This window comes from Mandrillus leucophaeus, unplaced genomic scaffold (genome assembly GCF_000951045.1).
Source record: "Mandrillus leucophaeus isolate KB7577 unplaced genomic scaffold, Mleu.le_1.0 Scaffold1268, whole genome shotgun sequence".
NCBI classification, from domain to species: Eukaryota; Metazoa; Chordata; class Mammalia; order Primates; family Cercopithecidae; genus Mandrillus; species Mandrillus leucophaeus.
Window position 1 is genome coordinate 510607 of NW_012101076.1, and position 25811 is coordinate 536417.

The 25811-nt window shown below is 35.0% G+C and overlaps 1 protein-coding gene across 4 annotated transcripts in view; it reads left to right on the top strand.

Moving 5' to 3' along the window:
* PRKG2 (protein kinase, cGMP-dependent, type II) overlaps positions 1–25811 on the top strand; it is a 129688-nt gene that overhangs the window by 49225 nt on the left and 54652 nt on the right. For 2 of the 4 annotated variants that reach the window (XM_011972095.1, XM_011972096.1), the window contains exons 4-12: positions 834–947; positions 2864–2969; positions 5395–5458; positions 12440–12517; positions 14114–14208; positions 17209–17277; positions 21162–21260; positions 22623–22776; positions 24937–25073. In XM_011972095.1, the coding sequence (XP_011827485.1) occupies positions 834–947; positions 2864–2969; positions 5395–5458; positions 12440–12517; positions 14114–14208; positions 17209–17277; positions 21162–21260; positions 22623–22776; positions 24937–25073 (916 nt within the window). Of the gene's footprint in view, positions 1–833; positions 948–2863; positions 2970–5394; positions 5459–12436; positions 12518–14113; positions 14209–17208; positions 17278–21161; positions 21261–22622; positions 22777–24936; positions 25074–25811 lie in introns of those variants that run through there. The other 2 variants (XM_011972097.1, XM_011972098.1) reach the window with 2 other exon arrangements.

Below are 25811 nucleotides of genomic sequence, written 5' to 3' on the forward strand. Positions count from 1 at the left end.
GCAAAAGAAGAGTAAAGCTACCAAGGCAAGAAAAAAAAAAAAAAAAAGTGAAGGGGATACAAAGTTCTGCCTCTCCCTTCCTCCAGTCTTTGCCTAGGTAATGATAAGTGCCAAACACTCTTCTTAGTGATTTTCATTTGTAACTAATATGTGTTACATTTAAATAAATGAGAAGTTAGATAACAGTTGAGGCACCATGAAGTAACTTGCCCAAGGTCGCATAGGCAAAAATGAGTTGAATCAGGACACAACCAGGCAGTCTGATCCCAGGGCCAATCTACTTACTAGTTATGACGGGTTGTCATTCCATCAGTGTGAACAACTGCTCTGTGTTTTTAAGACATACAGTGATTGTTGAGCTCCTCAATACAATACATGAAAATAGTTTCATGTATTACATTTCTCATAGGTTATAATGAATTTTAAACAAAACACTTGCCATCCACTGCTTCAGGAACAGAACATTGTAAAAATAATAATATTAATAATAGCTAACACAGTATTTACTATGCACTAGCCATTGTTCTAAACGCTTTACCTAGATTAACTTACTTCATTCTCACCACTGTAAAATAATAATAATTATTATTATTATTATCCTCATTGTCAATGAGGAACTTCAGACAGATAAAGTTTCTCAAGGCAACCCAGCTAATAGTAAGTGGCAGAGGTGATTTCGGTCTGCACTTTTAACCAGTATATTATAATGAGAATCATAAAATATCTTACCTGTATACTTTGTGTGCTTTATGATTATTTTATTTTTCTAATTTATAGTATCTGCATGGATTTTGATTATTTGTGTGTGTTTTTTTAAAAATTCTACTTGATAGAGGGTCGACTAGAGGTGTTTCAAGGGGAGAAATTGCTGTCCTCCATCCCTATGTGGACTACATTTGGGGAGCTTGCCATTTTATACAACTGTACAAGGACTGCCTCTGTGAAAGGTAATAAAAGAGGAAATGCTCCATTTTTGGACTGTTGTGGCATGTTAAAGATAATCCAGTTCAGTCACATTTGCACCCTGATCCAGAGTCTTTTTGTTTCCCATTTTACCCTACATGTTCTTAAAATAGAAATGCTATGCCTATTAAGGAATTCATATTGAAGCACTTACCTATATAATTTAAGCTAAAAAGAACTTTTCTGGATACCTGTGTATAAAATGTAAAATGGCTTTTAACTGTTCACAATAGTAAAGACATGGAATCAAGCCAAATGACCATCAGTGATAGACTGGGTAAAGAAAATGTGATATGTATACATTATGGAATGCTACATAGCCATAAAAAGGAACAAGACTATGTCCTTTGCACAGACATAGATGGAACTGGAAGCCATTATCCTCAGCAAACTAACACAGGAACAGAAAACCAAACACTGAACGCTCTCACTTATAAGTGGGAGTTGATCAATGAGAACACATGGACACAGGGAGGGGAACAACACACACTGGAGCCCAACGGGGAGGGGTTGGGGAGGGAGAGCATCAGGATAAACAGCTAATGTATGCGGGGCTAAATACCTAAGTGTTAGGTTGATAGTCACAGCAAATCACCACAGTACACGTTTATCTATGGAACAAACCTGCATGTCCTGCACATGTATCCTGGAAATTAAAATTAAATTAAATTAAAAATAAAAATAAAAAGGTTTGTTCTGCCAAAAACAGTGGCTTTAAGGTGACTGATTCCAATATTTGCTTTAATTGCCACTTTACATTTTACTACCTAGACACATACCTTTGGCTTGTCCAGAATGTTTGCTTTCTAGCTGGTCTCAGCGAGATTCTGACCATATTATAAGCCAGAGAAATTGATTAAACCAACAAAAATGTATCTGTGTCAAAAGGAATATGAATTAGAGTAATTAGAGTTTTCATGAATGACTTTTGGGATTACTTTATTTGCTTTTCTTTAGATTTATGTTTTATTGACTTTACGGCAAACTTGGGTTTCCTTCTGAATTACATAGATATGATGTTTTTCAGTGTTTGGGACTGGGTTATACGCATTAGCCTTGCTGAGGTATTTGATAAAAATGCAGGTTCTGGGTCTCTACTCCCAACCTGAATCAGAGTCTCTGGCAGTAGAGCCCAGGGAGCTTGTATTTCTTACAAGAATATCAAGATGATTCCAATTTAAAGTTTGGTAATCCAGAGCTTTGGGTTTTGATCAATTTTAGAGGCTTTGTTTACTGTTTTTTAAAAAATTGTACAACCATAATTTCATCTAGATTTTTTAGAGCCACCACTTCTGCCCCACTTTCTTTTTAAATTTTATACTTGCCCTTAAGGCTTTCCCATAAAAAAATTGTTTCAAAAACTTTCTTTCATAGTCTGTTTCAAATAATTTGTAGGCATTTTACACAAAAGTAACTGTAGATATTCTTAATATGTAGCTTCTTTAGCAACAGTGTCAGAACAACGTAAGAAGAAACATAGAAACACACACATACACACAGATATCTTTAACTTTCAATTATCTGTTTGTGACTTCACTCTCCAGATTAGCTACAAATTGACTGCCTTTCTCTTGTATCACAGCACGAATCTAGGGCACATCCTGATGATCTAGTGATAATTGGGAATTGCAAACTAATTTGAATGTCATCCTAACTGTAACATAATTAGAAAGGAAATTTTTTGCTAGTCATTTCCAAATAATGGTGTATTTCAGTGCCAAATGATTTATAAAATTGCTTGCTATTTATTTTGCTGTCTCCTTCATTTGTATGGTTAAATAATGCATTTTCCAAGAAATACCATTTTATAAGAACATATAACAAATCCATCGATTTATATTATGGAATATTTTCACAATGTGGTACTAAATGTTTTATTGTTTTCTTGATTTTTCTAAAGCTATTACCAATGTTAAAACATGGGCACTAGATCGAGAGGTATTCCAGAATATAATGAGGAGAACAGCCCAAGCTAGAGATGAACAATACAGAAACTTCCTCAGAAGGTAAGAATAGTACATTGGGAGACAGTGAAGACAATGGAGTTGCCATATTGTTAATATATTGGTTTTATCAGAATAATTATTTTACTATAGCTACTTCCATGTAAGCATTTTCCACATGACTAAACCAAAGGAACATTGCTTGCAGTAAATGCTAGTGCATACCAAAAAACCATATTTAATTTCCATTATCCTTGTATACTCATTTACTTCTCCTGCTAGTTTTTGCCCTTGCATTGATGGAGTGATAGTGTACAGCTTAGAAAAATGTGCAAAAAACCTAAACTATTATTTGGGTTGCTTGTTGGCTTTGAAAGGCATTTGAAATTTGAAAGTGGTTAGCCAAAAGACAAGCTTTCTAAAAGTACTTTGCTTAGAATGGTATTAAAATTAATTTTTACTCTCCTTATTTGTTTTACCTGAGACGTTGTATTTGCCTAGTCACACCATCTTCCAAATTCCTATTATTTGTAGCAAATTGACTTGCTAAAAATGTTGCTATACTTGTCATGATGACTTGGAACATACTCATTTTGTGAACTGTTCTGTACCTCAACAACTTGGATGAATCAATTTATAAGGAAAAAATGGTCTATGTAAGTGAAAGAAACTATTCCACATTAAAACTTTATTTGGAAGTATAAGTTATTTAAACAATTTCTGTATCTTTAGTGGGAGTTTTGCAAGTTTCTGAAGCTGCAATACATTCTATAATGAAATATCATCTATGATATGTAATAATAATAATGATAATAATGTATCACATGATTTCTAAAAATAAATTATAAGTTCTTCTTATGGTGATTTTTTCTAGCATAAGAATCCTTCAAAGCTAATGATTTTAGGGCCATATAGTGCTTAGCTTATAGTGTAGACTCAATAAACACTGAATAAGATTTCTCATATAGAATGTTACTGATTTGTCCTCCCAGAGACAATAATGTCTCCTAGCAGAGAGCTACAATAATGACAAACAGGTTCTCTACCTATATGCCAGCCAATGAGTTAGCTATCATATTGTGGGGTCCACTTGAATCTAGGTAATCTCAAAATCCACCAACTGAGCAACACAGATTAGCATTTAAAGCTGATAAGCCACACTTATGCAAGGGCCAAAAAGAGGTACCTAAAAAAACCAGTGTGCCTGGGTTGTGTTTGAATGTCTGAGATAAAACGTGAACTAGGCATAGCAGTTAATTCCCTTGGAGTCTAGTATGTTCTTAGTGGAAAAAGCTCAGATGATCTGCTAGTGAATATTCCTTCCTTCCTTCCCTCCTTTTGTTATTTCCTTCATTCAACTAATACTTATTGGCAGGCACTAAATATTGTAGATTTAGTGGTGAACAAGATAAACCTGATTCTTGCCTTCATAGAGGGGAGAGAGAGAAAATATTTTTTCTTGTATCTCTTTTCCCACCAACCTCCAAACGTGCTAGCTTTATAATAGTTAATTTTCACTAATGTTATAGATCCCTGTTTGGACCAGAAGTAAAATTTCATGATAGCCTGTGTTAATAACAAGTTCTGATGACTCTTTTACCATTTCATCTATAGTGAGATACATTAGGGGAATACATTCCTCTTTGTTTCATAATATACAGTATGTTTTTTTCTGTTTACAGTTTTATTTGAAGTATGTGATATTCTATGTGATATATAGTACATGTGTAAGTTATAAGACATCATAACAAAATGAACGCCCATGAAGCTACTGCCCAACCTAAGGAAGAGAAAGCAGTTGTTGAGGTTCTTATGTACTTCCCCATGTTATTTCCAGCTTCTTTCTCCTCCTCTCCTTGAGGGTATCTACATTCTGAAGTTTAGCGATCATTCCCTTGGTGGTGTTTATAATTTTGCCTGTAGCTTGATTTAGCCTATTTTTGAAGTTCATCTGTGCCTCTGGCTGTCATTAATTTTAAAAGACAGTACAGTATGACTAATAATCAGAGATCATTTCAAGTCAATTGCCATGTTCCCTCCCAACCCCGGATTCAGTCCTTACTTAATTATAAGGATTTAGACAAAAATCTGATTCTCCACTGGAAGCAGAGCTCCTCGCACAAACTAATAAAAGAGATACTGAGATGTGGAGAGGAACAAATTGCAAAATGCGATTCATTTTGAAAACCAACAACAAATATAAATTTATTTTTACCAAATAGACAAAATGTGATTTTTTCCCCCCGTCTGGCATCTTACTATTTCCATTTATTTGCCTATGGCACATGTCTGTGATTATATATCTATAATTTCCAGTGTATATGAAATTCAGTTATTGATGTGTTTTCAGTTATTTGGACATTTACTTTGGAAGAATCAAAGTGCATTATATTTTTAAAAACGTTTGTAAAGATTTTAGAACCTGCATATGTGTATATTTATAGCTTAATTCAGGAAGGTAATTAAAGGTCTCTTTTTAATTTTGAAGTGTATCCTTGCTGAAGAATTTACCTGAAGATAAATTAACCAAGATCATTGACTGCTTGGAAGTGGTAAGAAATTTTGAAGTAAAAAATAAATTTCAGTAGAAGATATTAGAATGTAGTTATATTATTAACACCATAAATAAATAAGAAAAAGATGTCAGAGCACCAGTCTACAGAGACCAAGAGCCTTTTTCTGTGATGAAAAACCTTAAGCTAACTCATGCTGCCTTAAGGGGTGGAGAAAGGTTTAAACTCTTTAGATGTATAAAAGGAAATTGGATTTGCATGTGTAAAGTGAAATTTGATTTACATATTTTAATCTTTTTAGTATATCTTATAAAACAAACCTGCCTTACTCAAGAAGCATTTGATTTTCTACAATTAACATCACAATCCCTTACAGAGTTTTCATAGTATAAAGGAGTCACTGATGCATAATTAAGCACTGAAGCAGAGAAAGGGTATGTTGGTCCTTTTGGTGGCAAGCCTCTGAGTCAGGCTGTGAAACACTTTCTACTTGAACACTCTAGGCCACAAAAACACATTTTAAAAACTCTACTTAAGAAGCACTTTATCTATTTTAACATCTAGGGGGAAACGGCATATTGGAATGTGTTCAAAAAGTCATTTTAGGCATCACCCAGATGGTTGGTTCTAGTCCAAGACTAGTCAAGTCTTTTCATGAATAATGCTTTTACGACATGTACCTTGGATTCTAACGATATGCATTTTGTGAAAACGTCTTCAGATTTCAGAGATTAAAATTCAAAGCAAATACGTTCTTTAACTTTTTGGGGGGTCAGTTTTATTGAAACCCAGATGGCTTTTATGGAATTTAAAGGAGGTAAGGAATAGTAAAGGAGTCACATATAGAATTCAAGCTTTTATAAAGCTGTTCTCAGTGGGAGGGTAAAAAAAACCCCCAAAAAACCCTGCAAGGCTGATTGTTGACAGATTCATGCCTCTGTCAATCACAATATACAATGTAACTAATATCTGTCAAGCAGGGAGTAGGGACCATTTTATCCTTAAGTGTAAGTGACACCAGCAGTGTTTCCATTTACAATTCATGGAACCCATCCAGCAGTTTATCAAGGACAGACCATGATGACACAGTGCCTGGCCTTGTGCCCCCAGGGGGTTCAGATATGAAGTCATTTTCAAGAAGATTGCTTACCCTGGGTCTCTTGAGAGTCTCCCATTGTAACATAACCCAATCACAGATGTTACAAATTAATAATTCATCCTAATTTCTAACGGTGTTTTTTTTATTTTTATTTAAAGCTGGAGAGGCCCTAGTTTTTTTTTTTTGTTAACCAAGGAAATCTGTTTTTAATATAATACTAATAGAGTAGATTCACCAGAGGGGATTTCTATGTTGACAGCAAATACGAAAATTTAGTATCATTAAAAATAAATGGTAAATGAGACATATTTATAGCAGCCACAGGCAATTGCTACAGAATATATAGATGGGGGCTCAAATCCAGTAATAATTAACACACAATTCAAATTTGAAAAACTCATCTTTTCAAACACCCTGGAAAGGATTCACTGTATCTCAGCATTTGCAGACAGCAGCACAGTTTATAAAGGGCTCTTTATTCATACCTGGCAAACAAATGTGTCTCTGTGATGTGTGAAAATTCTCAAATGTGAAAGTGATTAACAAGGGAGTAATGGGATCTATTTAGTGCTAAGAAAAGCCTGGTATTTACCAGCGTAGCTTGGACTAATGACCTATAAACTTGGTCCTGACAACAGCCAATCACTACTGCATCAGTTTTGATAGCGTCCAGAGTTCTAGGACCAGCTGTCCCATAAACTGTCCCCATAATCTTTGAAAAACACAAGCTAAATCTGTCATGAAGTTTAGGAGTTGATTTGGGAGTTTTGTGTGTAGCAGGGCGTAGGGAAGGGAGAATCAGAATTTCCCATCACCAAGTAGTTGATTTGATGTGTTTGTTGAAACTTAGACGGTTGAACTCCTAGAACAAATGGCCCCGATTGTGCAATGTTTCAATAGCATTTCTTGCTTTAGCTTAAATCACTCAGAACGTTTAGTTATAGAGGCAGCCATTGCCGTTAAGCCTCTTCCTGTGTTCTGATAAGAAAACGAGGGTGGGAATAACACCAACAGACTAGAGTTTGTTAAGAGTTAACTCATGAGAACTGTAAAAGCACGATATAGATTCAGCACGGAGTGTAAAGATTAACGACAATGAAAATAACAGTGTGACTTATGCACCAGGCAGTTGTGCAGTATGGAAGATAAGAGTGGAAGTAGTTTCTGCTCCCACATATGGTGATGAATCCACTAAGCATGAGATTTGACTGTGACATCCTTCTGAACTACAAACATTGTGAGTCATCATAAAGTCACCTGTTAGTCACAGTGCTTTGGTATTTGACCCTTTGGCCTTTTGCACTGTGACTCTAACCTGCTGTCTTTCATAAAGCTGAGGTGTATGAGGCTGGGATGAGGGTGTAGTGTGGAGCACCCTTGCCCTTAGTCAGATTGCCCATGGTGCCGATGAGAAGGCATATTCCCAGGCACCACCCCATGCTTACTGAATCAGAAACTCAAGTTGGGGCCCCCAAATCCACACCTAACACTCTAATGGTGAGATTTTTATGCTTATTAAAGTCTAAGAGGCACTGGTTTAGTTATGAATGTTTAGAGTTTGCAACCATCTGCCTCTTTCTTTGGGAATTTTACATTTGAATCACTTTTTTAAAGTCTAGTCTTTCTTATAGTCCTTACCAACACTTGCATAAACCAGGATTTTTTTTTTTTTCTGTCATCTTAATGGTTAAATCCAGAGTCATAAGAAAGTTGAAATAATTGTAAATTTTGCTACAGTTTATGAACCATTGAGCTAAAGGTGGGGCAGCCAGGTGTTGTAGAAAGTTCACTAGTCCAAAGTCTGGAGATTAGGGCTTGTGGTTCTGCCTCTGTCACTCTACCAGCTGTCAATGAATTGTGGTGGACTTTAGCATATCATCTCCTCATCTACAAAATAATGGAGTGGTGGGCCATATCTCTATGAGCTCTTTCAACATTTAAATCATAGAATTCTATATGATTGGCTCACCCAAATAGGAATAACTTCTGTTGTTTTTCATTTTGTAGTGTCTGGTTCTTTGAAAATAACCAATCAGGTGCTACTTGCCCGAATGGCTGACTGGGTCCACCTGATCCAGGTGTGCTTGCTTTAAAATTTCTGAGGTGTTCTAAACTCTTGTACTTGGAAAACAAAGATTAACTAGTAACAACATAGATAACTAACTGTAAACAATTTTTTAACCAACACACTTGAGTACATAGTCACATAATGCACAGAAGTATGTGCATGTGTGTGTGTACTACACATCTGGTTGTATATCATCAGTACTTCCAATACTTCTTTTTGATGAAGATTTCATTTGCTTTTTGCAAGATACCTGTAAAGAAGATTTCTAGCTGCAAATTAAAGACTCTAGGGAAGTCTTTGCCTTCCTTGTTTGTCTTTGTCCTCCGTCACTTTGGAATTTCCTTCTGGTTTTATATATTGTATTTACAGGTACTCAGGCTCTAGCATTTTGCTAGATTGTCACAGAATGAACATTTTGTTTATGGTAAAAATGGGTTAAAACTCATTACTAGGTTATGAAACCAATTTAAAGGAACATTTAAAAAAATCAGAATAGTAAGTATAAGTATTATTTTGAAAAATGTTTCTATTTTGTGTAAATATGTGTACGTGCTCTTGTGTATGTATTGTGAGTACATGTAGAATGTATTTCTTACTGTTGGTGAGGGTAAAAAATGCTTGAAAACCATTGCTCTGCAGGATGGGGTCTATGGCTTCTTGGTCCTCTAAGGGACACCTCTGCAATGTAACCGCAAGGACAATAACAACATTATTTGCATTTCTCTTTTTGGTCTCAGTGACCACCCTGGCTTGACTGGTTGCACTCCCCAGTTGACAAACACTGGGCAGTCTAGCATCACAGTCAGTACTTACCACTGTATATTTTTGGTCTGACCTATTTCCACAGCCTTTTCTGATCTATGAAGTTACTGTCAACACACTGGGAGGTATTATTTATCTTCCTCCCATGGTTTTGGGTGACAAAGAATCATCCGTGGAAAAAAATACCACTAGTAAGGTTGTCCCTTAAAAAATAACAAAGTTCTTCCTCAGTGTCTCCTTTCAAGCTTTCCCCCCTTTGAAGTTATTCGGTTGTCAGGAATTAAAGCCACACCTCTGCACACATCAAAGGCTTTATAATAACTGAAGAACAGCCTAACAGCACTTCAGAAATTCTCCATGTTTCTTCTGCTCCATGTGGGTAATGAGGACTAAAATTGTGATGGGAACAGGGGAGCTTGAAGAGCAGACTATCTGAAATAGGAACATGGAACACAATCCCAGCAGCTATAGCAAAGAACATTGAATGTTAGCTACATGGTGAAGACAGCTGGACTGTGTGGGGGATGAGGATCATCCTGTAAGGGTCATAGTCATCTCCACTGCAAAATCACACTGCATATAGTCAAGGTTTGTGATAAAGCTAAAATTGGGAAGGGATGAAGGGTTTGAGTAAACAAACTATGAGGCAAAGAAATGCCAAATATCATTGCTTAAATAAAACAGAAGTTTGTCTCTCATTAACATAACTGTCCAGGGAAGATAGTCCCAATTGGCTCCACACAGTCATTCGGGAACCCAAGGTGATGCCTACTCTACCATTTTCAACATGTGGTTTTCTAGGTTTGTATGGGCCATGCCATTATAACTGGGGAAAAAGTATAAAGATACATGCATGGAAGCATGCATGGGCTTGGTGTGGAAGTGTCACAGATCACTTCCACTCATATTCTTTTAGATGAAAGTTGATCACATGGCCTTAGGTAATGCAGGAAGGCTGGCAAGTGTAAGTTACCTAGACAGTCATATATTCCTCTGAAAGACTTTCAAGACCAGCTCACAGCCTCTTTCACAAGATGAACAGTCACCAGGTACCTAGTGTGTACTAAACATTCCATCAGGTACTTTAGATACACCATCTTAACTAGTCCTCAAACAACATTAGGTATAGCAGTAAACACAATCTTAACTTTACAGAAAAGGAAATAGAGGTCCAGAAGATGTAGGAAACAGCTGAGCAAATAATTACCATTCTCCTTCTTAGCATGGCAATGATTAATTGTGCATTTACTGTATTTCAGATGCTCCTAATATTTCAGACAACATTGCCTTTCATTGACTTATTGTGGTAGGCAGAATGGTTCCCTGCCCCATCCCCCCTTCCAGATATCCAGATTCTAATCCTTGGAATGTATGAATATGTTATATTACATGGCAAAAGGGACTTTAATGGTATGCTTCAAGTTTGGGACTTTAAAATAGATTACCATGAATTGGCTAGGTGAATGACTATTGAGTATAGTTACATGAGCATAGAATTATCTCTGGTTGGGGTCAGAGAGATGCAGCAGAAGTAGAATCCAGAGGCTCTCTGCAGGAATGGGAGAGACCTGATGGGCAGTTCCCACTGTCAGTCAGTAAGGAAACGGATCTTATCCTGCAGGTGAATCCTTCCAGCAACCTGAATGACCTTGAAAGTGAATTTTCCCCTGAGCTTCCGGAATGACATAAGCCCTATTGATACCTTGAGCTCCATCCTGAGAGACCCTAACTGAGAAACCTAATTGAGCAACATTGTGCCTAGACTTTCTGACTCACAGAAACTATAAATATTAAAAGGGTGTGACTCTAAGCCACCAAGTTTGTGGTTGTTACAGCAGCAATAGAAAACTCGTGCGCTTTCCTAAATCTTTGAAGATAAGTGTTGTTACTTTAATTTTATCGGTTGAGGAAAGTAAAATTGATTGTAAACTGGGATTTGAATATAGATGTGTTTGGCTTCAAAGTACTTTTTACTCCAAAAATATTATACTTCCTTCCATGAGATGTTGACATGTCTTATAAAATGTACATAGTGTTATGAAAATAAAAGGCGTATTTATTAGTATTAGGAGTGATATTTATTCCAGAAATGTAAATAGGTTTTAAGAATAAATGATCAAGAAAGTACTGAAAAACAACAGACACAAAAGTAGTTTAGTTTGGAATTTATTTTCAAGTCTAAAAGAAAAACAAGAGAGAGCAATTATGTGGTTAGTTATGCCTTTTTAAAAATTAAAGAAGCCACTTTTGTTTGTGTAAATAATTAAGAGATCCATCTTAGTTCTGTGACTTTAAGACAAGATCAAATTAAAGCAAAGTAGAGGTGGACAGTTTAATCTATCCTTTGTTTTCTGAGATCTTTAGTTGCTCTTTTGGTCTGACAGGTGGATAGATTACTTTTCCCTCCTCAAGAATTTTCTAATCACATAAACATTTACAAGAAAAACAGATGTTAACAAATGAAAAGAAATATGCAATAATTTGAGATTTCATGAGGATAAATCTAAATTATAGAATTTGCATGTAAAAATTTCCAATGTCAATGTTTTATGATGAGAAATCTTTGGATATAGTATTATGACAGCATTACCTACTGTGAATGTAGAATCTTCCAAGAAGTTGCTTTTCAAGGACTTAGAAATTAAGGGTAATTTTCCTAATATCCATTGGGGATATTATATAATCACTTGTTCTTTTTCTAGACCCCAGACTCAATTTTTAGAATGTTGCTGATCACCAAACAGTTTATATTTAGATTATGCAGGTGAAAGCTGGTGATGTTGCCTGGCTCTCATTTCTCTTTATATCTTTGGACCCCATGCCTGAAATTCAGTATTCCAGGTGAATTTACTCTGTGAAAGAAGAAAACTTAAGTGCAGATAATAAAGCAAAAGTCTCCTTACTTTTCTACAGTTTATGACTGCAATGTAAGAAAAGCTTGCAGTTACAATAGGCAAAAACAACAACCAAACAAACCCCAAAACAGGTGTGAAATACTCATTTCAAAGACAAAAGGAGTTCTGCTTCCTTTATGTCTTCAGTTGTATGTCTCCACTTGATCTAACATTTTCTTTCTCTCTCATCTCAACAGGAATACTATGATAAAGGAGATTACATCATTAGAGAGGGCGAGGAAGGAAGTACCTTTTTCATTTTGGCAAAAGGAAAGGTAACTATTAATTAAAGCTTACTAAATCAAAAAGATTATTTTAAATCAGTTTGCCATAAACTCAACTATGCTTTGCATTGTAACATAAGTCCTCCATTTTGGACAGATAAAGGAGCTTCTACCGGTAGAGTCCCATGCAATTCTGTTTGAACACTGGGTTTGGAGCAGAGGCCACAGGACCCCCTAAGAAATAATCACTTCTTAGTAATGTTATGTAGGTCACTTGATTTTTTGGGGGTAGACCTAGCTTAATTGTATATGAGATGGCTGGATTATTTATAAGGTCCCTTCTGGCTATGAACATGTGATTCTCAATCATCCTCAGATTCCAAGATCAGTACTAGAGTATTTTCTTATCCAACAGATATGACAAGTAGCAGGTGGAGAATGAATTCAGCAATTGAAGACTCTAACAATTAGGTATCAAGCCTATAGAACTAATATGGCTCAGAATTTCAACTGATACCAAACAACTCAAGTGAATTTAGATGCTGATGCAAAATTTATATTAACATGTACAATAAGTCTTTTTCTTAACCTAGATATTGAATGGATAACATGTTGCCAGTTGTTCCAATGTTGACTCAACAGTGTTACTCAGAGATGAAAAACATCTGTGAAATATTGAAGGGAGGGGTCAATTCTTGAGTACCTGTGTGTATAAACTGGTAGATTTTTATGTATGTTATCTCTTCTCTGGAAGAGTTTATCATCAGGGAGTCAGGCACTGCCATTTGTAAACTGGATTGTGGTTGAACTTTGAATTTGGCCCCAAGTGAAGGAAAAACATGAACAAAATAGTTTCAAACCTCTGAAACTCTTCAACACTCAGAACTACTTCCTGTCATTTTTTCCCAACCTAGACCCCATACTTTGAAAGAATTCTTGCTAATAAAAAATTGCATTTATTGTTTTTAAAATTTTATTTCATTGTGACATACATAAATGCCAAACAGAATTTCTATTCAGCCTAAAGCAGCACTTGTTACCATGTTGAATTGGAATAACTCTAACCACAGACAGGGCTTTTGCTGTTTGGCCCTGCTGGGTAGGGGGTTCTTAAGCCTTTCTGGGAAACAGATTGCTTTGAGATGCCCATGAAAGTTGTAGACCCTTTTTCAATCAACATTCTGCATTCAGTTTTAGGAGATGCACAGGATTCAGCCAGTCAATCTATTGATACCAGACTCAGAACTACTGATACTCAACCTTATTTTTGATTAATTTGTCAACTCTATTACACTTTTTAAAATAGAAAAAGTTCCCACAAGACCATTATTATTTGCTTTGTGGATCTCTCAGAAGGAATCACTGGATTCACATTTAAAATTTAACTTTAGGAGGTGGAGTTTAGATGGTGAATTTTCCTCTTACAGTGGGTAGTTATTTGATAATATTGGACCATAAGATTTCCCACATCTATCAAAATGGGTTGAATGTAGGTAATTGTCCTAATTGCCGTAAAATTAAAACAAAGTATTGTCTTTTTCCTTGTCCAAGTTTATCTAGGTCTGGAGGGTTTGGTTGAATGAATGTGTGTTCAGATTCTCCTTTTCCTTCAGTCTCTTTTTCTTTGTATTGTTTAACATTGTTTAGGTAAAAGTAACACAGAGTACAGAAGGCCATGATCAACCACAGCTGATAAAAACACTGCAGAAAGGAGAATACTTTGGAGAAAAAGCTCTTATCAGGTGAATTCATGAATTTATATGCCATAGTTTAGATAAAATGCTTTGACTATTTTTTACATAAAATCATTTAGAGTTGTTAAATTGAGCTACCAAGTTAATGACAACAAATATCCTAATATTATATATTTTGAAGTGATTTCTTAGAACGCTTTTTATGTGGGAAATAAGTATACTAATTTGCAGAGGAAAAAACTGGAAAATCTAAAGTTTGCTAGTGAAAATGAAATTGGTGTTCTATTAAACTTTTTAGTTTTAAAAAAGTGTCTGAGAAAAGATTAAAACTAGAAAAATTACCCTTATAAACAGATTTTTATATTTCCAAAGTTTGAAATATTGCCTACTTCAGAGTTTTGACCTTTTAAAAAATTATGAAATAATTGTATATATTTTGTGTGCTTTTAAATCATCAGGTCAAAAGTAGTCTTTTCTTAAGAATTTTTATCAGCTCATTTTGCAAGTTTTAAAAACAACTTGAAATAGTACATTTGAAATTTTTAGCACAACTTTCAGTCTTGAGGTATGAGTTTATTTACTGTTGATCTAATTTGTGGAAGAAATATTTTTAAAAGTTAATTAATTGGCTTGAGGCACACTTCGCATTTCCTGGAACTCATAAAATCCTCAAGTCTGATCAAATGCATTTTCCTAAATATAAATAACTTTATAAAATATTAAGTTAAAGTTAGAGCAACACACTTTATTGGAATTATCTATGTTTTTAAATTAATACTTGGAATTACTTAAGAAATAAGTTAAAATTTGCATATGACTAAATGCATTTGTTTCAACTGTATGATTTTGGAAAAGGAATAGTCTTCCTGTTCATTTGTCTTCTTAACCTTGGCTCATGAAACCCCAATTCTGCTGATTTGTAGATCAGGTTTACGTAAGTACAGAACAAAGAAAAAGTGTTCAAATATTACCTGAAGACAAATTTGAGTCTTTAAAAATCATAAATCTCTTAGTTTTTAAAGAAAACCAACTACTAAAAATAAAGTTTTAGCTATTATGTAAATAATTTAAAAGTGGGATTTAAAGACAAACTGAATTCTTCTCTACCACTTTATAGCTAGTAATGAACTTGTTTCAATATTAGGAAAATTATTCTTCTTTTTGTTTCTTTGTAACAGGATATACATTCATGCAATATAATAACGTAATATCATTATCCAGGACTTCAATGTCTTTGTTCTTAACACTTAAAGGTTTTCTCATACTTTCAAGCAAAACAGCTGAAGCTTGTAAGTGCACAGAACTTTGTAAATGCAGCATAGAGTCAAAATAGCTCTTGAAAGAAAAGATGTTATTCAGTTTTGCTGAGCCTGAAGTAATTTATGCTATATGTTGTGGCTAGCCAATTATAGTGTTTTCCCATAAAAAAGCAGGGGAATTTATGTTTAATATAGACACTCAGTTCCTAAAGGTGTTTGAAAGCATTAAGCTAAAATCAACGAGAAGGAAAGTTGGAGATAAATATTTTTATATTTTTGTGCCTTTTAATGCTATCACGTTTTAGGGCCACTGACCATGATTCAGTATTCCTTATATTCTGTATATTTCCATGACTTGACATTAAATAGTCCCTGGAGTTCTTTCAGAATTTGATGTGCGAAAATAAATCTATGGAACTTACACAGTTACTATGAAAGAAATATAAGTGTATTTACATACATCTAATACTTGTAAAATGTTTGCAGAGAATATTCTCAGTCAGAATCATGATACTGACATGCAAAAGGAATACCATATGCCTTTCCTTTCTCTAAGCTCACAAATCAAATGGTTGGCCCACAGTCAGGATCATGTCTGTGTCTGTGTCTATGTTTATATCTATTTCTAGATCTGTCTGGCTCTACATCCACCATCTCTATCTCTGTCTCTACCTTTACATATACAAGTACAAACTACCTGCTCCTGTCTCAAAGGTCCATGAAACTGAAGTGCTTTCACTCATATCTTCTAACAAGGACCCTGTAAACTTGGGAGGGACAGCGAGTTATGTCAGAAGGTCTCAGAATGTGAGCTAGGTAGATAGGGGTCTTCTTTGAAATAGTAGAGATGGGCTGCCAGTGTTTTTCCTGTCCCATTACTAAGAGAAGGTAAAGGAAATATACTTTGTGTGATAACATTTTTGATGAAGTTGTCTAGAAGAGTCCCAAAGTGTACTCCAGGGTATGCTTGGTACTTCCAAGTCACCTTAAATGAATCTCAGAGCGTGGGGTGCCTTGTGGATGTACCATTTGTGTGTGTGTCTTAGTTTATAACTAATAGAGGGAGGAAGCTAATATAAGTAAAGGTCTCTAAAGAAGTACTTTACCTGATACCCATTGGCATTCATTAGGTAATTAAATTTGCAACCATTAGATCATATACAATTGCAAGATATCAGTTATGAGATGCACTGCTCTATTATATACTCCTAAGAAAAAGAAAATGCTGCTAATTACATTTTACCAATTTTAAGACATGCTCTGATTTCAGAGATTTTAATGGAAAAATATACACTTTACACTTTGAAATGAAAGTATTTTAGTATTTAATTAATTGGGTGATATGGCACTGAAATTACTTTTTTATTTTATTAATGATTGGTTTATCTTATGCTAATTACTTGACTGTTTTTCCAATACATTTCTCTGATCAGTTAATTTCAGTTTTGCCTTCTTGTTAATGAATACTTCTCCTTTGGTCACAGGAGAGCTATTTTAGTTGGACTTTCACAAAGCTCGGAATGAGATTCCATAAACATTTGTTGTCACTTATTCTTCTCTGTTCCCAGTGCAATTATCTTCTTCTCCTCTGAATTCCTTATGTACATAACCTCTGTTGGGGCGTATTTCAAATCTTTTTTGGGAGATATAAATTATGATGTATAAAAGCAGTTTTGGGGAGGTTTAAGTGATGGTTGTGTTTTCATACAAAGTTAGTACATTCCCTAATAAAAGTGGATGTTTAATTTCTACTTATAGTGAAAATTGAATTTCCTATTTTTGTTTGCAGTGATGATGTCAGGTCAGCTAACATTATTGCTGAAGAAAATGATGTTGCATGCCTGGTTATAGATCGAGAGTGAGTATACTGATGTTGGAGGAGGCAGGCCACTGCCACCTTTGAAGACTTGGCCTTCTGTTACTCCAAGGCCGATCTGTTTTCTCATTCATCACCACTTGGAAATACTGGCCGATCTCAGCTGCAAGTACATTCTATTAAAATTCATGGGAAGGAACAGGGCCTTCTGATCTGAATTGGTCTGTGGCAGGGGCAGATGCTGGCAGGCTAAATATTTTGTGTGCAGAGTTTGTACATAAATATCAGCAATAGACTGATTTAAATTCTGCATCTTCTAGGGAAGTAAGTTTATTAGTTCACTTATGGATTTCTTCTATACAATATAGTGAACAATTATAAAATTTATTTCTAAAATGCCTTTAGTAGTCAAAAATGTTTTGAACAAAACCTCTCTCAAAGCATAAAATATTTATTAGCTACATATTTTTCCAGAGTCACTTTAATTGAACGTTTGTGGTAATTTATAAGTGATGTGTGTCAATATTAATCTCTAACTGTCTTAGGTTATTCTTCAAAATAAGTCTCATTTTATATCCATCACTCATTTTAAATCATGTTTGAATCTGCCCCCTTGGGTTTCTCATTAATCAATTCAATATTTATTGGTTATCTACTTGACAAAATGAAGGAAATTCAGTGATACCAAAGGCAAGCCACTGTCAGAAAAGTCATAGTGTAGTCAAAGAAATAGAGCATACTCATAGGAAATATTAACAAAAATTATAAAATGACAACAGATATCACAAGGTAGTATATAGTTGACTGCTAAATACATACAACATTCATTGAACATAGATTCTAGAGATATAGAGCTGGAAAAAAATTTTAGAGCATTTAAAAATATATTTTTATTATGGAGAAATTTAAACAGACCAAAAAATAGACAGAATGGTATCATGAACCCATAATGCAAGTTAAACAATGATCAGTTGATGCCTTATCTATACCCCTTTACCAGTTTCTGCTATCTCCACACTATTTTTAAGCAAATTCGCAACATAAAATTATTTTATCTATACATTTTAGTTGCATTTCTAAAAGCTAAGTATTATATGTAATGCATGACCACAATAATGCTAACATGCCTGAAATGTTAATAATAATTCTTAATATTACTTAGAGTTGTTTTAATTCTCTCCTCTACAGATACAAAATGAGTCCCAGGTAGGTTAAATAATTTCCGCAACAGTGCTCCCTGTGTTGGAGCCGTCCCTGTCTGGGCTTCCTAACTCATTTCCCCATGCTTTCCACCATGCCAGTTGGCTCCCAAGCATGTGTTCAAAAAGAAGAGCAATCAGTATGCAGTAAAGTGGTTAAGGTTTTATTTTAATTTTTCGGTGTGGAAAAGGGATTTAAAGTATTAATAGGACTTTTCTAGGCAAAGAGGAAATGTCGAGCTCCCCCTAGGTGAAATAAAACCCTCAAGCAAAAGCGTAGGACTAGAAAAGTGCCAATTGTGTTCAGATAAAGGTAATCTTTGGATGCCAACTCTCAAATGGAAAATATATTGGTACAGTGTTGTATCAATAATGCATTGTCTTGTATACATGTTCCTTAAAATATGTGCAAGCACTGAGTGGCATTAGCTGTGTGGTAAAATATTATAAATGGAAGCAAAATGCTAGGACTAAAAATAGGATAGAAAGGAGGAACTCATTTCCTTTTTCTTCATTGTAATCACATACACCACATATTTATAAAATATCTCATGTATTCATAATCCATAAAGAGGATATAATAATTTTACATGGCTTAAAAGTTACTTGCTAGTTTATAATTTTAAAATGTTTAGTTCACATATGTGTAATTTAGAGTCTGCAAAATACAAAATATTGCATTAGGCACAATGAGACATAAAAATTATGTGAATTTTTTCTGTGGGTGAGACAAACTGATTATCAACTATAACTAGGTTTACTTACATCTTGGATTTACTGAGACAGTTCAGATTACACCAGCATATTTAATATTGACACATCATGTCACTCTGAAATATATTCCAGCTTGGATGATAAATTATATGATCATCCTAGCTATGACTTATAGACTAGAATAAGATCCCACGATAATGCGCTCATAGCAGCCTTTATACGCTTGTCATATTATAACACTTTGATTGCTTTATTTAACATCTGTCTCCCCACGCTTCTGTAAGCTTCATGAATACAGAAACATGTAACTTGTTCACTGCGGTTGCAGTGCCAGCCTTTGACATAGTCCTTGGCATATGGGAAGTGCTCACCAGATGGTGGCTGAATACAGGGCACCATCCTTGCAATGAAATATAGTGCCTGAAAGCCAATGGCTTTTTATTTCTTCTTTCTTAATTCATGATTTTAACAAATGCTTGCAAGAAGGAGAGTTAAAGTTTGAGTTATATTTCCTATTTTTAAAAGTGATAAAATATGAAATAACCCTGCTGTATGGCAAGAGCTCTAAACAAATGGGAAATGCTATTTGTCACATCTCTATCATTGACCATTGGTACAAATTTCAAAAAAAGCTCATTAGTTATTGCTCAGACTATAGCATCTGAATTAATGTAAGCTATTTGAATATCACAGCAACAATGTTGTAGCTGTTTAAACTTGACTTTAGGATTAGTTAGTGGAGAATTTCTAGAGACCTATAGCACCTGTCTCACCTCTATATAAAAAATAAAATTTGTTTACAGCAATACTGCAGTTAGTTTAATAGCCAGCAAAATAATGCTGAAGTATAGAATAAATAAAAGTAAAACAAAGTAAGAGTGTTTCCTTTTTAACAGAAAATTTCAACTATTGGAAATTAGAAAATTCATAACCATCCTGTTTTATGTCTCACTACTCTTCAGTCGACAAAGGTCAGCCCATAGAACAGGCTAGAAAAGAGTAGAGAATAGATCTGGAGGGGAAAAGGAAAAATACTCTGCACAGTATGTAATATGTGCTTAATAAAGTAAATATAGATTGGTTGTCAAGTAAATGGGTAGAGGCAGTAAGTTGAGACAGCACAATACTGAGGTGGCTCTGGCTTATTAGTTTTAGGTATTTTGAGGTAAACTCACTCTTTTCATTCTACTGTGTACCAGGTACTTAAAATGTTACAAAGATGATTAAAGCATGGTCTTTACTTTTAAGAAGGATACTATTTTGTAGTAGGGAAAAGAAGTACCCTAATAATTACAAGTCAAGATAGATTGTTGGAGATAGAAGCAGGGAAGCATTGGAAGTAATCAAGAAAGTTGGCCTTTCACTGGTGGGGAAAGGGATTATTTTTTCTCAAGGGCATAGGACTGTGTTAGAATTCCCAATGATCATGGACTGGAGACAGAGAGATTAGATCAGGCCCATGAGGAACCTGTGATCCAGGAAGGGTGAGAAAGGTAATGAGATGTTGGCTAATCCTCAGAGAACTACTAAAGTAAGGTAAAACGATTTAGATTTAATTATGAAGGAATGTGAAATGGAGAGAGTTATCTTGAGACAAGAGATAAATTTTATTCTCGATTTAAAAGATATATAGCTTAACTTAATTAAGCAAAGTTAAAAGAATCTGCAACCCCTGTAACCTGTTGATTCGGTAAACACATCATGTAAGGCTGTTCCCTTCCCACTATCTTCTTAAAAAAATTGTTGTTAAACCTTAAATACAAGGCAGAAAACTATAAAAAATGTTTTCTGTTCTCATTAATAGCCGCTTTGCTTTTATAAACTCAAAGGATCAATTTATATGGCTTTTAATAACCATTCTACATATTACATCCACTTTAATATCTCATAAATTATTTAAAAATGATTTATAAAGTCATAAATAACCAGCTAGTGTTTTATGAGCTTAGAAGAATGTCAAGTTGCCTTGGTAACTATCAGCACGGAGCATTTTATTTTATTCTATCTATTTAGAACATTCAACCAAACTGTTGGTACATTTGAAGAGCTGCAAAAATACCTTGAAGGATATGTGGCAAACCTGAACCGTGATGATGAAAAAAGACATGCAAAGTAAGTGGAGGAATGTTTTCCTGAGCTGGAACTGACTTCTGGCAGCCGATAAAGAAGGGGACAGAGGGTGTGACTTGCTGTGTGGTAACTTTTAATGTGCCTTCACTAGAAAATTCTGGAGAGTTCTTTTTAATTGTTCTTCCACAAAGACAACACCACTTCCACTAGAATGGATATTATCTAAGTCTATTATAAATAGTCTGCTCCTTTATTTTGGGTGATGAGTAGGAACGTTAGGGAGAAATGTTCTAATCCAGGGACTTACAAAAGGGATATTTTATGTTGCCTGGTGACTTAGCTCAAAAAGACATTAATATTTGATTAGAGGTAAAGAGCAGGGTTATAGTTAGAATTTTTTCAAAATGTAAAGAAACTATTGCCCAGGGATATGTGGAGGAGGGGGTTGGGTAGGTCTCTAAATGTAGTGATAGTGATTCTTTTTTTTTATGTACTAGAAAACTCTACTTTGTTAAATGAAAATTATTTGAAAATTGTTTGCTGAAACATTTTTTTAGAGTGAATGCTTAAGCATATGTTCACTAGATAATGCTATCAAAGCCATATAGTCAAAATTCTTAGAAAACTTAAATTTGAATTAAATTAGAAGATTCAATCAGTACTTCACATATGTTTTTGCAATTTTTATGCTGAAGGCCTTTTGTGGTAATAATTTATGAATATGTAACCCGGAGCAGTAAACCTTATTGAAAGAGGAAAAAATGGGTATTTCCAAACAACAATACTTAGACATAAAGTAAGAAATGTACTTTTCATATTTCACAAAGCAGTTATTTTGGTTCAGCCATGCAAAGCTTCAAGATCTGATAAAACTAGCAAAATGTGGGAAAGATTGTCAGTGTGGCATTCTCCTGTGCATGCAGCAAAGGAAGTGGCCGCCTTGCTTTATTCCCTTTCATTGACTGCTTTTCATGGTGGTTTTTTAACAGCTTTTTTGAGGTATATATATTTTTAATTTTAAAAAATTTCCACACTGAGAAGAAACTTAAGAAGTTCCTTTGTAAATACCACAAACTATACCCATTTTACCTCTCATTGATTCAATTTGGCATTTGTCTGTTCCCTGGTGTATGTGTATGTGTATGTGTATGTGTATGTGTATGTGTATGTGTATGTGTATGTATATGTGTATGTGTAATGTGTGAGTTTTATGTTTATATATTCTATTGTTTTCTCCCTGCATGGGACTGAATCTGATCCATAGAAGTTGAGATAGCCTTTGTGGCAACTATAAATCATAGTTACAGCAGAAATCAGACTGTCGTAGGAGTGAAATTTATGTATGGCATGACACCTTTTGATTATGGGTGTGTGTGTGTGTAAAGTTTCACTTCTCTTGTACAGGCGGTCCATGTCTAACTGGAAGCTGTCCAAAGCACTCTCTCTGGAAATGATTCAGCTGAAGGAGAAGGTGGCCAGATTTTCCTCATCATCCCCATTCCAGAACCTTGAGATTATTGCAACACTGGGCGTTGGTGGGTTCGGAAGAGTTGAGCTTGTAAGGGGTTTACGTTTCAAGCATCTGAGAGAAGCCTTTTGACTTTTTTTTTTGTTTTATATTCCAGCACATCTTGGAGGAATATATGAATTGTTACTGCTATCTTAAATGTTGCTTTGAACCAAAATTGAGAAAGTAAACTTTTCACTCTGTAAATTGTATAGTAGCAGGTCTGTGCTAGTAAGTAACTTGTAATAATCAACTGCTAGTTCAAGCTTACATCACATCTTTTGTGAATTTTCTTCTCAATAATTATCAATGTACCAAGTAAGCACTTCCAAAAGGAAACATAAAATAATGTATTTTCTAACAGCAAATGTGTGTCTATATACATTCATGACACTTTTAGTCTCTATACACTAAAAAAAAGAATGTGTCAAGTGAAAATGCCATAGAAATGAAATATTCAATGTTATAGTTATATGCTTTAAACAACTCCAGTACCATGTCTGTATTTCACTTTCATTATCTTATTTTTGGGTTGCTCAAAATTTCACATTGTGAGAAAAGACGAGAAGATGAATGCAAGGGAATATTTGAAGAGCAGCCTTCTGTAGTGTTGATCAGGATATCTTGGAACTTACAGCCTGATTTCAGTTGTGCCTTCCACATCACCCCCTCCCTGAGCTATCAGCTTCCAAGGAGTAGCAAAAGTGGTACTGTCAGAACAAGTTTTCTAAGGAAACTGTGGAATAGAGATCTGTGGCCTTACTGGGTACAGATGGCTCTGAGGCCTTGGCAATTACCAAGTCCTTCTTTGCCCATCAGATTTTTAAGGATTCACCATAACTTATCTTCTGGGAACTCTGCTGACTCGCTGGTCTGCTGGTTGGCCTTGGGCATGAGCAGATTTGAAATGTTGTCAGGAAAGTCTGGACAGTACACTTCACACCCAGTGCTTATTTCATCTCTGATGGGGGTGGGGACAAATGGTTCTTTAGGATACATAATGTGTGTAATGTCTCTTTTGCCTTATGGAGAGACAAAGATAATACCTGTCTGCAGTGGTATTTTTCATCAAAGTTTGTGGCAAAAGGATTCCATTAACAAAGCTGAGATCTGTTTTCCAATAATAATTGAAGCAGTAAATTCACCATTGATTTGAAAGTCATGGGCAGCACTAACGGCAAACATGAGCAAAATATGGAGTGCAGCCATTTCTGCACAATCTAGTTACTTGTCTAGCGTAGCCTGCTTATGGAGTTTTAAATCTATCAAAAAGTTATTTTAAAATGTTTATTTCCTTTTAAGGAAATACTTGTTTGTGCATCTAGAGTAGTACTGTGTAACAGAACTGTGCTGAGGGAAGTCCTATATCTGTGCTATTCAATAGGGTAGCCACTAATTAGATGTGACTGTTGAGCTTTTGAGATGTGGCTAGTATAACTCAGGAACTGAATTTTTAATTTTATTTGATTTAAATTTAAATAACCACATGTGATTTGCAGTAATCATATTGGATGGTACAGATATAGAGCTTGATTTCATATATCTTGCTTTAGGCTGGGTGCAGTGGCTCATGCTTATAATCCCAGCACTTTGGGAAGCCAAGGTGGAAGGATTGCTTGGGCTCAGGAGTTTGAGACTAGCCTGAGCAACATAGTGAGGCCCCACCTTTATAAAAAATACAAAAATTAGCTGGGTGTGGTGGTTTACACTTGTAGTCCCAGCTACTCAGGAGGCTGAGATGGGAGGATAGATTGATCTCAGGAGGTCAAGGCTGCAATGAGCCCTGATTGCACCACTGCACTCTGGGCAACAGAGTGAGACCCTGTCTTAAAATAATAATAATAATAATAATAATAATAATAATAATATGTCTTGCTTTGAAAGCAAAGGGAATAATAAGAAAAAAATGGCAATTCTGGTCAAAGTTTTTATGTCACGCAATTAAAAATAGAATGGCTATCTAAATATTAAGTCTAACAGAATTTTATTTTGCTTTAATACAAAAATTTTAGGGCCACATCCCAGACAGATGAACTATTCTAGAAATTATAATGAAAGGGAAGTGTGTACACTTGAATGAAAGTTCTCAAAGGGATAAGTGGTTAACAGCTTCCATACTAATTAAACATGAAACAGTTTTAACTCTCATCAATTAGCATGTTTTATATAGATATAAGTTAATTTTGAGGTATCTTTCCATTTCTTACATAGGTTAAAGTAAAAAATGAGAATGTCGCTTTTGCTATGAAGTGTATAAGGAAGAAGCACATAGTTGACACCAAGCAGCAGGAGCATGTCTACTCAGAGAAGAGGATCTTAGAGGAGCTGTGCTCTCCATTCATTGTGAAGTAAGTGAGCACTTGGCTTCCAAGGACTTACGATTTTCAGACTCTTTATTTATTTATTGAAATTATTTTTATTTTTATCTTTATTTTTAATTTTTGTGGGTACATAATAGGCATATATATTTATGGGACGCATGAAATGTTTTGATACAGGCATGCAATGCATAGTAATTACAGCATGGAAAATTGGGTATCCATCCCCTTGAGCATTTATCCTTTGTGTTACAAACAATCCGCTTATACTATTTTAGTTATTTTACAATGTCCAATTAAACTGTTGTTGACTGTGATCTCCCTGTTGTGCTATCAGTTGCTAGATCTTATTCTTTTTTCCTATTTTATTTTGTCCCCATTAACCATCTCCCCTTCCTGCATGTCTCCCCACTACATTTTCCAGGCTCTGGTAACCACCGCTCTATTCTCTATCTCCATGAATTCAATTGCTTTGATTTTTAGATCCCGCAAATAAGTGAGAATATGTGATGCTTGTCTTTTTATGTCTGGGTTATTTCACGTAACATAACTACCTCCAGGGCCATCCATGTTGTTGCAAATGACAGAATCTCATTTTTTTTGTATGGTTGAGTAGTACTCGGCTCTTCTTTTAAACTTTCCATGCAAGAGGACAGAAAGAAGAGGAGGAGGAGGCCCCACTCTGGATTCTTCATCCAAATCACAGCAACAGTACTAAAAATGTTAGAAGTTTGAAATCTGGGGTCAGATGTTTTCCAGTTGTTTTTA